This window comes from Cnephaeus nilssonii (assembly GCF_951640355.1).
Source record: "Cnephaeus nilssonii genome assembly, chromosome: Y".
Classification (NCBI taxonomy): domain Eukaryota; kingdom Metazoa; phylum Chordata; class Mammalia; order Chiroptera; family Vespertilionidae; genus Cnephaeus; species Cnephaeus nilssonii.
In genome coordinates this window covers 516,198-529,825 of record NC_137096.1, presented here as the reverse complement: position 1 = coordinate 529,825, position 13,628 = coordinate 516,198, and the positions used below count along the sequence as shown (strand labels likewise).

The following is a 13,628-nucleotide window of genomic DNA, read 5'->3' as shown; positions in this document are numbered from 1 at the left end:
TGAAGGACTCCCTCCCTCATGCACGAATTTCGTGCACCCGGCCTCTAGTATGTATATAAACAGAATCACACAACCCATGAGTGTGTGTCTATGCATGTGTGTGTGTGTGTGTGTGTGCGCGCGTGCATTGTGTTGTATGGTTTTGCCATTTTGCAGGTGACTAGGGAGCAGAGAGCAGTGTGCTATGCACTTCACAAAATTCTCATTGCGATCACATATACATACAGGATGTGCCAGGAAATGTACACATTATGCACATGGAATGATTATGAATTCAGTGTTTATTTTTTTTAAAAAAAATATGTTTGTATTGCTTTCAAAGCGGGAGAGAGAGATAGAAATATCCTTGAGGAGAGAGAATCATGGATCAGCTGCCTCATGCACGCCCCCTACTGGGGATCGAGCCCACAACCCGGGCCTGTGCCCTTGACCGGGAATCGAACCCGGAACCCTTCAGTCCGCAGGCCGACGCTCTATCCACTGAGCCACACCGGCCAGGGGCACCATTCTAAGCATTTTTTAAGCGTGCGATTCAGTGGCATTAATTACTTCATTTTTTAAAATTTGTATTTTTAGTTCTTTTCAGAAAGGAAGGGAGAGGGAGGGAGGGAGAGAGAAACATCCATGAGGAGAGAGAATCACGGACCGGCTGCCTCCTGCACGCCCCCTGCTGGGGATGGAGCCCACAACCCGGGCCTGTGCCCCTGACCGGGAATCGAACCCGGGACCCTCCTGGGTCACAGGATGGAAGCTGAGCCCCTGAGCCTCGGGGGCCGGGCAGCATTAATTACTTCTAAGCGACGTTGGCTCAGCCAGCCTGGCTTTCTTGCCAAGTGTTTCTCGCGCATTTTTCATCCAAGAGGGAAATTGCTGGCTTCCCCACGATGCCTTTTGGACAAATGCTCGGGGAATGGATGCCAAGGAATCCTTCCGGAAAACGGCAACATTGTTGCAGCTGAAAAATGGCAGCATTGTTGCAGCCAACGCAAGTCGGGGCGCCTCGGGAAGCGATGGGCGGCGCTTGGCTCACGGCGGGTCCTCCTGGGGGCGTGACTGAGTCCTTGGTGGGTCTGGCACGCAGACATCCTTGTTGAATGAATGAATGAGTGAATGAATGAGTGAGTGAATGAATGAATGAGTGAATGAGTGAGTGAGTGAATGAATGCGTGAGTGAATGAATGCGTGAAGAAATGAATTAGTGAATGAATGAGTGAATTAGGTAACGAATGAGTGAGTGAATGAATGAGTAAATGAGTGATGGAATAAATGAGTGAATGAATGAATGAGTGAGTGAGTGATTGAATGAATGAGTGAATTAATGAATGAGTGAATGAATGAGTGAATGAATGCGTGAGTGAATGAATGCGTGAATAAATGATTTAGTGAATGAATGAGTGAATTAGGTAATGAATGAGTGAGTGAATGAATGAGTAAATGAGTCATGGAATGAATGAGTGAATGAATGAGTGAGTGAATGAATGAGTAAATGAGTGATGGAATGAATGAGTGATGAATGAATGAGTGAATGAATGAATGAATGAATTAGTGAATGAATGAGTGAATTAGGTAATGAATGAGTGAATGAATGAGTGAGTGAGTGATTGAATGAATGAGTGAAAGAATGAATGCATGAGTGAATGAATGAGTGAATTAGGTAATGAATGAGTGAATGAGCTGAAACCGGTTTGGCTCAGTGGACAGAGCGTCGGCCTGCGGACTGAAGGGTCCCGGGTTCAATTCCGGTCAAGGGCATGGACCTTGGTTGCGGGCACATCCCCAGTAGGGGGCGTGCAGGAGGCAGCTGATGGATGTTTCTCTCTCATCGATGTTTCTAACTCTCTATCCCTCTCCCTTCCTCTTTGTAAAAAATCAATAAAATATATTAAAAAAAAAGAATGAGTGAATGAATGAGTGAATGAGTGAGTGAATGAGTGAGTGAGTGAGTGAATGAGTGAATGAATGAATGCGTGAGTGAATGAATGAGTGAATTAGGTTATGAATGAGTGACTGAATTAGTGAATGAGTGAGTGAATGAATGAGTGCGTGATTGAGTGAATGAGTGAATGAATGAATGAGTGAATGAATGAATTAGTGCATTAGGTAATGAATGAGTGAATGAATGAGTGAATGAGTGAGTGAATGAATGAGTGAATGAGTGAGTGAGTGAGTGAATGAATGAATGAGTGAATTAGGTAATGAATGAGTGAATTAGGTATGAATGAGTGAATGAATGAATGAATGAATGAGTGGGTGAGTGAATGAATGAATGAGTGGGTGAATGAATGGGTGAGTGAATGAATGAGTGGGTGAATGAATGGGTGAGTGAATGAATGAGTCAGCGAGCGAATTAATGTATGAATTAGTGAATGAATGAGTGAATGAGTGAATGAGTGAAAATGGAAAGCAAGCCATTGTCATTAGTAGGATGTACCCTGGCGGGGTGGGGGGTGGGGGTGGGGGGAGGTCGCATGGTCCAGGCAGGAGGGGGCGTCCCGCAGTCCCGGGAGGGAGTCCTTGGCGAGGTGGGGGGGCACCCGGGTGGGTGGGGGTCCGGGGCGGGGGCTGGGGAGGTGCCCTGGTTTGGGCGGGGATCCCTGCTGGGGGCGGGAGGTGAAGGGGGCGGGATGGAGGGGGAAGAGGGGGTGATTGTCCTGTGTTCCTAGTTGGGGGGGCGGGGGGTGTCCCCTTTTCCGGATTGGGGGGGTTCGTTCTTGGGGGATCCGGGCGGGGATCCTTGGCGGGGAGGGGCGCACCCCGTGGCTTAGGGGCGGGGCTGCTGGTCTGGGTCGCGGTCCTGGCGCGGCGGGTGGGGGGCGGAGCCGACGCGGGGCGGGGCGGGGCCGGGGCGGGGTCCCTCCGCCCTCCGCCCCCCGGTGGGTCGGTCCCGGGCGGCCCAGGCCCCGGCGCGCGGCGAGGAGACCGAGGCCCCGGCGGCCATGTCGCCTTTGTCTGCGGCGCGGGCGGCGCTGCGCGTCTACGCGGCGTGGCGCGGCGGTGATCTTGGCGCAGCTCCTGCGTCGCTGTCTCGGGGGCTTCACGGAGCCAGGTCAGCGGCCGCGGGGGGTTTTGGGGGGGCGGCCCGGGAGCCGCGGCGGCGTGGGCGACCCCGGGCCGGGGCGTGGTCTTGGCCCCGCGTGACCTTGACTCCGGGGCGCGCCCGGGGAGGAGGGGCCAGGCCGGGCGCGCGCGCGCCTGGGGGTCGTGCGCCCTGGGACCCTCTCCAAACCGCGTGCGCGCGCGCGCCCTGGGCGCACGAGGTTGGAGCCCCCGGGGATTCCTCCCCCGCTGGGTGGGGGTGGGGGTGGGGGGGCCTGGACTTCCGGATCCGAACCCCAAACGGCGGCTGTTTCCCTTTTAATCGCGCCCCGTCTTTGGTCCTAGAATGAGGGAGGGGCGCGCCCCAGAGTCCTGGACTCCAGCCCGGATGGATGGCTGGGGACAGGCCTGGAGCGCGCTGGGCTCAGCGGTGGGTTTCGCGCAGGAGTGGGAGGGAGACCCTTTAGGTTGAGGGGCCACTGGGTTCCTCTGTGGTTCCGGAGACACCCAGTCACCCGTTTTGCAACTGGCGTGGTGGGGTCAGGGCGCGCATTCCCGGGGCGGGCGGGGCCGGGGACCCGCCACCGGACGGGGTTGCAGATGCGGTTCATTCTGGGTCTTAAAAACACCAGACATCTCCCAGCGAGCGGGGTGGGAATAATCTTACTCTAGCGACTTGATTTTTTTCTTTTCTAAAATATATTTTTATTGATTTCAGAGAGGGAAGGTGAGGGAGAGAGAGAGAGAAACATCCATGAGGAGAGAGAATCATGGACTGGCTGCCTCCTGCACGCCCCCTACTGGCGATCGAGCCCACAACCCAGGCCCTTGACCTGAATCGAACCCAGGACCCTTCAGTCCACAGGCTGATGCTCTATCCACTGAGCCACACCAGCCAGGGCCAATGTGATTTTTAAGGGGGGCAATTTGAGAATGACTTATGAACTGTGAGGGTTTTTTTTTTGTTTTTTTTTTTTGCATTTCTTAGGGCCCTAGGGAGTCCCCTATACAATATATATACATACATGGAGTGGCCAGATTACGATGACCTCTGAACGCATAATCATCTGGCCACTCCGTGTCCATCCTGTAGAATAAAAGGCTAATATGCAAATGGTCCCCTCGACCGGGAGTTCGACCAGCAGGCAGGCCGGCCGACCGCCCACGTCCCCTCCCCCTGGCCAGGCTGGCCGGACCCCACCCATGCACGGATTCATGCACCGGGCCTCTAATATATATATATATACACACACACGGAGTGACCGGATTATTATGCGTTCAGAGATCGTCATCATCTGGCCACTCTGTGTATATGGTGACATATTTATGCCTTTCAGTTCTCTAGTCTATATTTTAAAACTTTATTGACTATTTTTCCTATCACTTCATATTATTATTATTATTATTATTATTATTATTTTAACCATTTCTTAGTGATTTCTCCCTCAGTACTTCCACGGTTTATTCCTTCTTTTATTTCTCTCTTTCATGGATGCCGTGTTCTTGGGAAGCGTGTGTAGAGAAAGCTAATGGCCTATTTTTTTAAAATACATTTTATTGATTTTTTTTACAGAGAGGAAGGGAGAGGGACAGAGAGTCAGAAACATCGATGAGAGAGAAACATCCATCAGCTGCCTCCTGCACACCCCCCCACTGGGGATGTGCCCGCAACCAAGGTCCATGCCCTTGACCAGGAATCGAACCCGGGACCCTTCAGTCCGCAGGCCGACGCTCTATCCACTGAGCCACACCGGTTAGGGCTGGCCTATTTTTTTTAATGTATTTTTATTGACTTCAGAGAGGGGATTGGAGAGGGAAAGAGAGAGAGAGAAACATCCATGAGGAGAGAGAATCATGGACCGGCTGCCTCCTGCACGCCCCCTACTGGGGATGGAGCCCACAACCCGGGCCTGTGCCCTGGACCGGGAATCGAACCCGGGACCTCCTGGTTCCCAGGTGGACGCTCAACCCCGGAGCCACGCCGGCTGGTCAGGGCCTGGTTACTTTTAGGGGAAAAGTAACTCAGTGGGGGTTTCGGCTGTTACCTTGTAACCCCTGTGGTTCCTCTCGGGGCCTGGGGCCTGAGCCGTATTTCCTATGTGATTTCCGGCTTCCCCCACCCCCCCCCCCCGTCGCCCACCCCCCTCCCCGTCCCCCCACCCTCTCCCCCTCCCCATCTCTCCTCTCTCCTCCCTCCAGCAGTGGAGGGAGCCAGGCCAAGAGCCTGTATTATTGTGCAAACAATTTCCAATCCCAGTTCTTTCCCCATAGAATGGGGGGGGGGGGGGGGGTCCCTCAACTCTGCACAGAATTAGATATTTCACAATGAGTCCCGCCCTCCCAACCTCCCTCCACTCCGGGCAAGGAATCCTTCAAGTGGCCCCGGCCGGTGTGGCTCAGTGGGCAGAGCGTCGGCCTGCTGGACGGAAGGGTCCCGGGTTCGATTCCCGGTCAAGGGCATGTACCTTGGTGGCGGGCACATCCCCAGTAGGGGGCGTGCAGGAGGCAGCTGATGGATGTTTCTCTCTCATCGATGTTTCTAGCTCTCCGTCCCTCTCCCTTCCTCTCTGTAAAAAAATCGATAAAATACCGTACTTTCCGGCATATAAGACGACCGGGCGTATAAGGTTTTCCTGGGTTTAAAAAGTCGTCTTATACGCCGGACAATACGGTAGTCCGATATATCTAATCCATTATATCTAATCCATTATATCTAATCCCATCGATATAGTCCAATGTACCTCATTTTCCGGGGTATAAAACGACTTTTTAACCCAGGAAAATCTTATACGCCCAGTCGTCTTATATGCCGGAAAGTACGGTATATTTTTTTTTTTTAAAAAAAAGAAATCCTTCAATTTGCCAAAGGCTTAACTTAAAAGACTGAATTACCTGGAGAAGGAAATGAGATATTTTCTTTTTCTTTTAGAAAAGAATCTATCGCTTTGATTTTGATTTTGATTTTATTTATTTTATTTTATCTCCCCCCAAACCCCTCCACCCGCCCCACCCCCACCTCCCCTCCGAGGACAATGGGATATTGGACGCGATCCTGTGAGTCTGGCCGGTGTGGCTCAGTGGATAGAGCGTCGTCGGCCTGTGGACTGAAGGGTCCCGGGTTCGATTCCCGGTCAAGGGCACATGCCCGGGTTGCGGGCTCGATCCCCAGTAGGGGGCGTGCAGGAGGCAGCCGATCCGTGATTCTGTCTCATCATGGATGTTTCTCTCTCCCTCTCCCTTCCTCTCTGAAACCGATACAAATAGATTTTTAAAAAGTAGTCACATTAAAAAAAAAAAATTATAAGAAAACAATGTTGAAAGATAAACCATGGTCTGGCGAGGGAATCCTTCTTCTTGGGCCAGAAAAAGGTCACGTTATATCAAGATGAATGTCGGTGGCTCGTCTGTGGGGTTAGACAGACATAATTTTAAAAAATATATGTTTTTATTGATTTCAGAGCGGGAGGGAGAGAGAGAAACATCCATGACGAGAGGGAACCATGGATCGGCTGCCTCCTGCACGCCCCACACTGGGGATGGAGCCCACAACCCCGGCATGTGCCCTTGACCGGGAATCGAACCCGGAACCCTTCAGTCCGCAGGCCGACGCCCTATCCACTCAGCCACACCGGCCAGGGCTATATTTTTTTAATTTATTTTTTATTTTGTAGGGTTGGGATCCAGGCCGGGGTTAGCGTTCGTGGATTATTGCTGGGTTTGGCGTGCAATTCGTAGCCGAGACAAGGCGAAGGGTGAGGTCTCAGATACGGGGATCGTGTAGGCTTAGGGTTAGGGTGTTTGTTAGGGTTTCGGTCACGGTCACGGTTGGGGTCAGGGTTCCAGGTATGGTTATGTTCTGGGTTATGCCTGTGAGACCTTGAGGGCGAGGGCAAGTGCCAGGATGAAGCCCTGGCCGGTGCGGCTCCGTGGATAGAGCGTCGGCCTGCGGACTGAAGGGTCCCGGGTTCGATCCCGGTCAAGGGCATGTACCTTGGTTGCGGGCACATCCCCAGGTGGGGGCGTGCAGGAGGCAGCTGATGGATGTTTCTCTCTCATCGATGTTTCTAACTCTCTATCCCTCTCTCTTCCTCTCTGTAAAAAATCAATAAAATATATTTAAAAAAAAAAAAGAAAAATATCCTGGGGTGAGGATTAAACCAAATAAATAAATAGCAAACAAACTGGCATGAAGTCTGGGGCTATAATTAGGGTTCCATATGGAACTGAGGTTGAATCCTGAGCTAAGGCTGTGCTTAGCATTCTGGTGAGGGTTCTGGTTGGGGTTTGAGTTAAGGGTCAGGATCCTAATCTTCACGCCGAGAAGGCCCAGTGAGCTTTGGCTAATGCGCCTTTTTTTTTTTTTTTTTTTAATATATTTTATTGATTTTTTACAGAGAGGAAGAGAGAGGGATAGAGAGTTAGAAACATCGATGAGAGAGAAACATCGGTCAGCTGCCTCCTGCACGCCCCCCACTGGGGATGTGCCCGCAACCAAGGTCCATGCCCTTGACCGGAATCGAACCCGGGACCCTTCAGTGTGCAGGCCGACGCTCTATCCACTGAGCCAAACCGGTTTCAGCATAATGTGCCTTTTTTTAAAAAAAAAAATTGCCCTGGCCGGTGTGGCTCAGTGGATCGAGCGTCGGCCTGCAGACGGAAGGGTCCCGGGTTCGATTCCCGGTCAAGGGCACATGCCCAGGTTGCGGGCTCCATCCCCAGTAGGGGGCGTGCAGGAGGCAGCCGATCCATGATTCTCTCTCCTCATGGATGTTTCTCTCTCTCTCCATCTCCCTTCCTTTCTGAAATCAATAAATATATCTATCTATCTATCATCTATCTATCTATGTATCTATAAAAGCCTAAGAAACAGCCAAAACCAGTGTGGCTCAGTGGATAGAGCATCGGCCTGCAGACTGAAGGGTCCCGGGTTCGATTCCGGTCAAGGGCACGTACCTTGGTTGCGGGCACATTCCCAGGTGGGGGGCGTGCAGGAGGCAGCTGATGGATGTTTCTCTCTCATCAATGTTTCTGACTCTCTGTCCCTCTCCCCTCTTCTCTGTAAAAAAAAACAAAAACAATCAAATATATTTTTTTAAAAAAGAAAAAAAAAAGCTTAAGTAACAAAGGGCTGAAATAAACGAGTCGCTCGTGAACATGAAATACTAGAACATTTTAATTAAAAAAAAAATGAATGTTTTTTTTCCCCTTGAACACGAACTCACCCGACTCTGAGTAAGGACACAAATGCGTAAGCGTCACGCAAATAAACCCGTTTTCCTCGTTCCCCGAACGCGACCTGGTTCCTGTTCGTTGTCCACGCCACGCAGGTCAGGCCGAGATGAAGGACCTGGCCGTCGGCCGCTAATATAGTCATCGGTCATTGGCAAACGTTGTAGTTCGTGATGAATGATTATGCCTAACAGGATAGTGTCAAAATGAAGTGACGAAATGTTTATTAAAACGTTCCTTACAGCCGAAACCGGTGTGGCTCAGTGGATAGAGCGTCGGCCTGCGGACTGAAGGGTCCCGGGTTCGATTCCGGTCAAGGGCACGTACCTTGGTTGCGGGCATATCCCCAGTGGGGGGCGTGCAGGAGGCAGCTGATGGATGTTTCTCTCTCATCGATGTTTCTAACTCTCTATCCCTCTCTCTTCTCTCTGTGAAAAATCAATAAGTATATTTAGGGAAAAAAAATGTTCCTTACACACCGTTTTATTGGCCGGGCGGCAAAAAATATTCGTGGTGGCCGCTGTGGCCCGCGGGCCAGGAGTTTGATGTGCTTGAGCGGACACCGTGGTATACTATGCATCCCTGAAAAAGGTGGGTCTCGCTTACCCTTTGAGCCGGCGTGGAGGGCCCTGGAGAGCGTGATGCTGAGTGGACATAAGCCGGTCAGACAAAGACACGTGTCCCGTGTCCTCACGCCTACGTGGACGCGAATGAACCAAATACCGGATGAACAGAATAGACCCAGAGGCAGAGACGCATCGGACAGACGGTCGAACCTCAGAGGGAAGGCGGGGGAGGGAGGGTGGGTGCGAATAGCTCACCCAAAGGCCTTGGATGCATCGATGCATCATCTGTGGACACAGACAATATGGGGGTGAGGGCCTGGGGCAGAGGTTTGGGGGGAGGGGGAGGAAAAGGGGGCAGAGGTAATACTTCCCACAATAAAAGAATTATTTTTTTAAAAAAATTTAAACACAGGAATAAAAAAATGTGGGCTATGCTCCCAATGGCCTACTTTCTTTTCTTTCTTTCTTTTTTTTAAATGTTTCATATCACACCCATGATTCTTTTTAAAAAATATATATATTTTATTGATTTTTTTTACAGAGAGGAAGGGAGAGGGAGAGAGAGTTAGAAACATCGATGAGAGAGAAACATCCATCAGCTGCCTCCTGCACGCCCCCTACTGGGGATGTGCCCGCAACCAAGGTACATGCCCTTGACCGGGAATCGAACCCGGGACCCTTCCGTCCGCAGGCCGACGCTCTACCCACTGAGCCACACCGGTTAGGGCAATACTTTCCACAATAAAAGAATTGTTTTTAAAAAAATTAAACACGGAGCCCTAGCCAGTTTGGCCCAGTGGATAGAGCATCAGCTGGGGACTGAGGGGTCCCGGGTTCGATTCCCGGTCAAGGGCACAGGCCCGGGTTGCGGGTTCGAGCCCCAGTAGGGGGCGTGCAGGTGGCGGCCGATCCATGATTCTCTCTCATCACGGATGTTTCTATCTCCCTCTCCCTTCCTCTCTGAAATCAGTAAAATATATTTGAAAAAATAATAATAAATAAAAAATTAAACACGGGAATAAAAAGTGTTGGCTCTGCTCAAAACGGCCTACTTTCTTTTCTTTCTTTCTTTTTCTTCTTCTTTTTTTTAAAAATATATATTTTATTGATTTTTTTACAGAGAGGAAGGGAGAGGGAGAGAGAGTCAGAAACATCGATGAGAGAGAGACATCCATCAGCTGCCTCCTGCACGCCCCCCACTGGGGATGTGCCCGCCACCAAGGTACATGCCCTTGACCGGAATCGAACCCGGGACCCTTCAGTCCGCAGGCCGACGCTCTACCCACTGAGCCACACCGGTTTTGGCTGTTTCTTTCTTTTTCTTTTTTTTTTTAATTTTTTATTTTGGTGCCCTTGCCTGGACTCGAACCCGGGACCCTTCACGTCCGCAGGCCCCGCGCTCTACCCACTGAGCCAGCTGGTTAGGGCTCTCTGTCTTTTCTTTCTTTCTTTCTTTCTTTTTTGTGTGTGTGTGTGCGCGCGCCCTTGCCTGGATTCGAACCCGGGACCCCTCCCCGTCCCCAGGCCCCCGTGCTCTACCCACTGAGCCCCACCAGCCAGGGCGAGGCCCCCCCACCCCCTCCCCGTTTCCCAGACCTTTTCACTGTGTGCGTCTTGTCCTGTCGCTTCTCCACCAGGTGATCCTCATCCTCCTCATTGCGCGTGAGCGGTGGTCTCTCCGGTGCCAGACCAAGGCGCACAGGAAGGCGCACAGGACGATGGAGGCGGCGGCCAAAGCCCCCCCGGACCTCGCCTCCCCGCCCCCGCCGCCGCCCCCGGACCTCAAGCTGGTGGCGCACCCGCGCGCCAAGAGCAAAGTGTGGAAATACTTCGGCTTCGACACGGACGCGGAGGGCTGCATCCTGCAGTGGAAGCGCATCTACTGCCGCATCTGCCGCGCCCAGATCGCCTACTCGGGCAACACCTCCAACCTCTCCTACCACCTGGAGAAGAACCACGCCCAGGAGTTCTGCGCGCTGGTCAAGAGCAACACGGAGCAGATGCGCGAGGCCTTCGCCAGCGCCTTCTCCAAGCTCAAGCCGCCTCCCCCGGACGCGCCCTCGCCGCCGGCGCCCCCCCAGGACAAGAGGCAGCAGGACCTGACGGCCGCCGTCTTGGGGCTCCTGTGCGAGGGGCTGCACCCCGTGTCCCTCGTGGACGAGCCCGCGTTCCGCGCGCTCCTGAGGGCGGCGGATCCGTGGTACGAGCTCCCGGGGAGGAACTTCTTCCGCAAAGCCCTCCCCGAGCGCTACGGAGCCGTGCGCGAGGCCGTGCGTAAAGACCTCGCCGGTGCGCCCTGGTGCGCCGTCTCCATGGACCTCTGGAGAAGCCACGCTCAGAACAGGACGTACGTCACGCTGGCCGCGCACTTTCTCAGCGTCAGCGTCAGCGGGGCGCCCTCCAGCGGCCGGTCCCCCGGTTACGCCGCCTCCCGCTGCCTCAAGACGTTCGAGGTGCCCGAGGAAAACGCCTCCGAGACGATGGCGCGCGTCCTCTACGAAGCCTTCATCGAGTGGGGCATCGGCGCCAAGGTCTCGGGCGCCACCACGGACGGCGGCCGGGACGTGGCCAAGGCGTGCGCGCTCCTGGACCTGCCCGTGCACCTGCGCTGCCTGGGGCGCGCCTTCGACGCGGCCATCCAGCGCGCGCTCCGGCTCCCCAAGCTGGCCGCGCTCCTGGCGCGCTGCCGGCGGCTCGTGGAGTATTTCCAGCAGTCCCCCGTGGCCCGGTCCCTGCTGTGGGAGAAGCAGAAGCAGCAGGGGCTGCCCGGGTGCATGCTGGTGAGCGACCGCGTGGCCTGGTGGGGCGCCACGCTGGCCATGCTGGCGCGCCTGCGGGAGCAGCAGTTCGCCGTGGCGGGCGTGCTGGTGGAAGACAGCAACAACCACCACCTCCTGCTGGACGCGTCCGAGTGGGCCGGCATCGAGGGCCTCCTCGGCCTCCTGCAGCCCTTCAAACAGGTGGCGGACATGCTGTGCGCCCCCAAGCACCCCACCATCAGCATGGTCAAGCCGCTCCTGCACATGCTGCTCAACACCACGCTCAGCGCGCAAGACCTGGACTCCCAGGAGGTCGGCGCGGCCAAGGAGGTCATCGCCCAGGAGCTGGCGCGCACCTACCGGGACGCGCCCGGGACGGACCTGTTCCTCAACGTGGCCACCTTCTTGGACCCGCGTTACAAGAAGCTGCCGTTCCTGTCCGCCTTGGAGAGGCAGCAGGTGGAGAGCCGGGTCCTGGAGGAAGCCAAGGGCCTCCTGGAAAAAATCAAGGCAGGGGGCCCCCACCACCAGGGCGCCGAGGAACCCCTGGGTGGGCTGCCCGAGGAGGAGGAGGAGCCGCCGGAGAAGAAACCTGCGCCCCCGTGCGCCACGCCTCCTCCGTGCGCCATGACGCACACGCCGCCGCCGCCTCCTCCTGCGCCCTCCAGCGTCATCCACCACATGTTGGCGGAGATATTCTGCCCGGCGGGGCCCGCCGAGGAGCAGGAGGAGTTGCACGCGCAGGTGCTGGAGGAACTGAGCAACTACAAGTCCCAGAAGGTCTTGGGGCTCGACGGGGACCCCCTGAGGTGGTGGTGCGAGCGCCAGGCCCTGTTCCCGGTGCTGCCCAAGGTCCTGCAGAAATACTGGTGCGTCCCGGCCACGTGCGCGCCCCCGGAGCGCCTCTTTGGATCCGCGGGCGCCGTGGTGCGCGCCAAGCGGAACCGCCTGCCCCCCGCGCACGTGGATGAGCAGGTGTTTCTGTACGAGAACGCGCGTGGCACCGGCACCAGCGGAGGCGGCGGGGCCGAACCCGAACCGGAGGACGAGGACGAGGGGGAGTGGGGGCTGCACCAGGAGCCGGTGGTGACCTTTGGGGACGCGGTGCAGAGCGGGTTCTTTGGGGTCCAGGATGGCGCCTTGGTGTAGCCAATGGAGGGGGGGGGGGGCCGGGGAGGCGGGGTTTTGGGGGTCACGCTTTGATGGATATATGGATTCCAAACCGCCACGCCGGCCGGTGTGGCTCAGTGGTTGAGTATTGACCTAGGAACCAGGAGGTCAGGGTTCGATTCCCGGTCAAGGGCACATGCCCGGGTTGCAGGCTCGATCCCCAGTAGGGGGCGTGCAGGAGGCAGCTGATCCATGGATCTCTCTCCTCATGGATGTTTCTCTCTCTCCCTCGCTCTCCCTTCCTCTCTGACATCAATTAAGAAATTTAAACAAAAAATAAACAGTATACAGATGATGTGTTGTGTAATTGTGCATCTGAAATATGAATAGTTTTGTTAACCGGTATCGCCCCCAATACATTCAATAAAATGGAAAAGAATTTTTCGAAAGGATGCTTGAGCCCAGACAGCGTGGCTCAGTGGTTGAGCGTCGACCTGTGAACCAGGAGGTCCCGGGTTCGATTCCCGGTCAAGGGCACATGCCCAGGTTGCGGGCTCCATCCCCAGTCGGGGGCGTGCAGGAGGCAGCCGGTCCGTGATTCTCTCTCCTCATGGATGTTTCTCTCTCTCTCCCTCTCCCTTCCTCTCTGAAATCAATAAAAATGTAATCTAAAGAAAATAAATGAGTCCTGACCGGTGTGGCTCAGTGGACAGAGCGTCGGCCTGCAGACTGAAGGGTCCCGGGTTCGATTCCCGGTCAAGGGCATGGACCTTGGTTGCGGGCACATCCCCAGTGGGGGGCGTGCAGGAGGCAGCTGATGGATGTTTCTCTCTCCTCGATGTTTCTAACTCTCTCTCCCTCTTCCTCTCTGTAAAAAAATCAATAAAATATTTTTTTAAAAAAAAGAAAAGAGAAATGAGGAAAAGGA

The 13,628-nt window shown here is 54.4% G+C and overlaps 2 protein-coding genes across 2 annotated transcripts in view; both read left to right on the top strand.

Moving 5' to 3' along the window:
- Positions 1 to 2,906: 2,906 nt before the first annotated feature.
- ZBED1 (zinc finger BED-type containing 1) lies at positions 2,907 to 12,739 on the top strand (the record flags this gene model as incomplete). The annotated part of the gene is made up of 2 exons (XM_079766060.1): positions 2,907 to 3,046; positions 10,469 to 12,739. Exon 2 carries the CDS (start codon positions 10,550 to 10,552, stop codon positions 12,737 to 12,739), a length of 2,190 nt encoding a protein of 729 aa, XP_079622186.1. The 5' UTR covers positions 2,907 to 3,046; positions 10,469 to 10,549.
- Positions 2,937 to 13,628, top strand: part of DHRSX (dehydrogenase/reductase X-linked) — a gene marked incomplete at its 5' end in the record, with an annotated part of 41,142 nt that continues 30,450 nt past the window's right edge. The window contains 2 exon segments of the mRNA XM_079766105.1: positions 2,937 to 2,984; positions 2,986 to 3,046. Of these exon segments, the coding sequence (XP_079622231.1) occupies positions 2,937 to 2,984; positions 2,986 to 3,046 (109 nt within the window).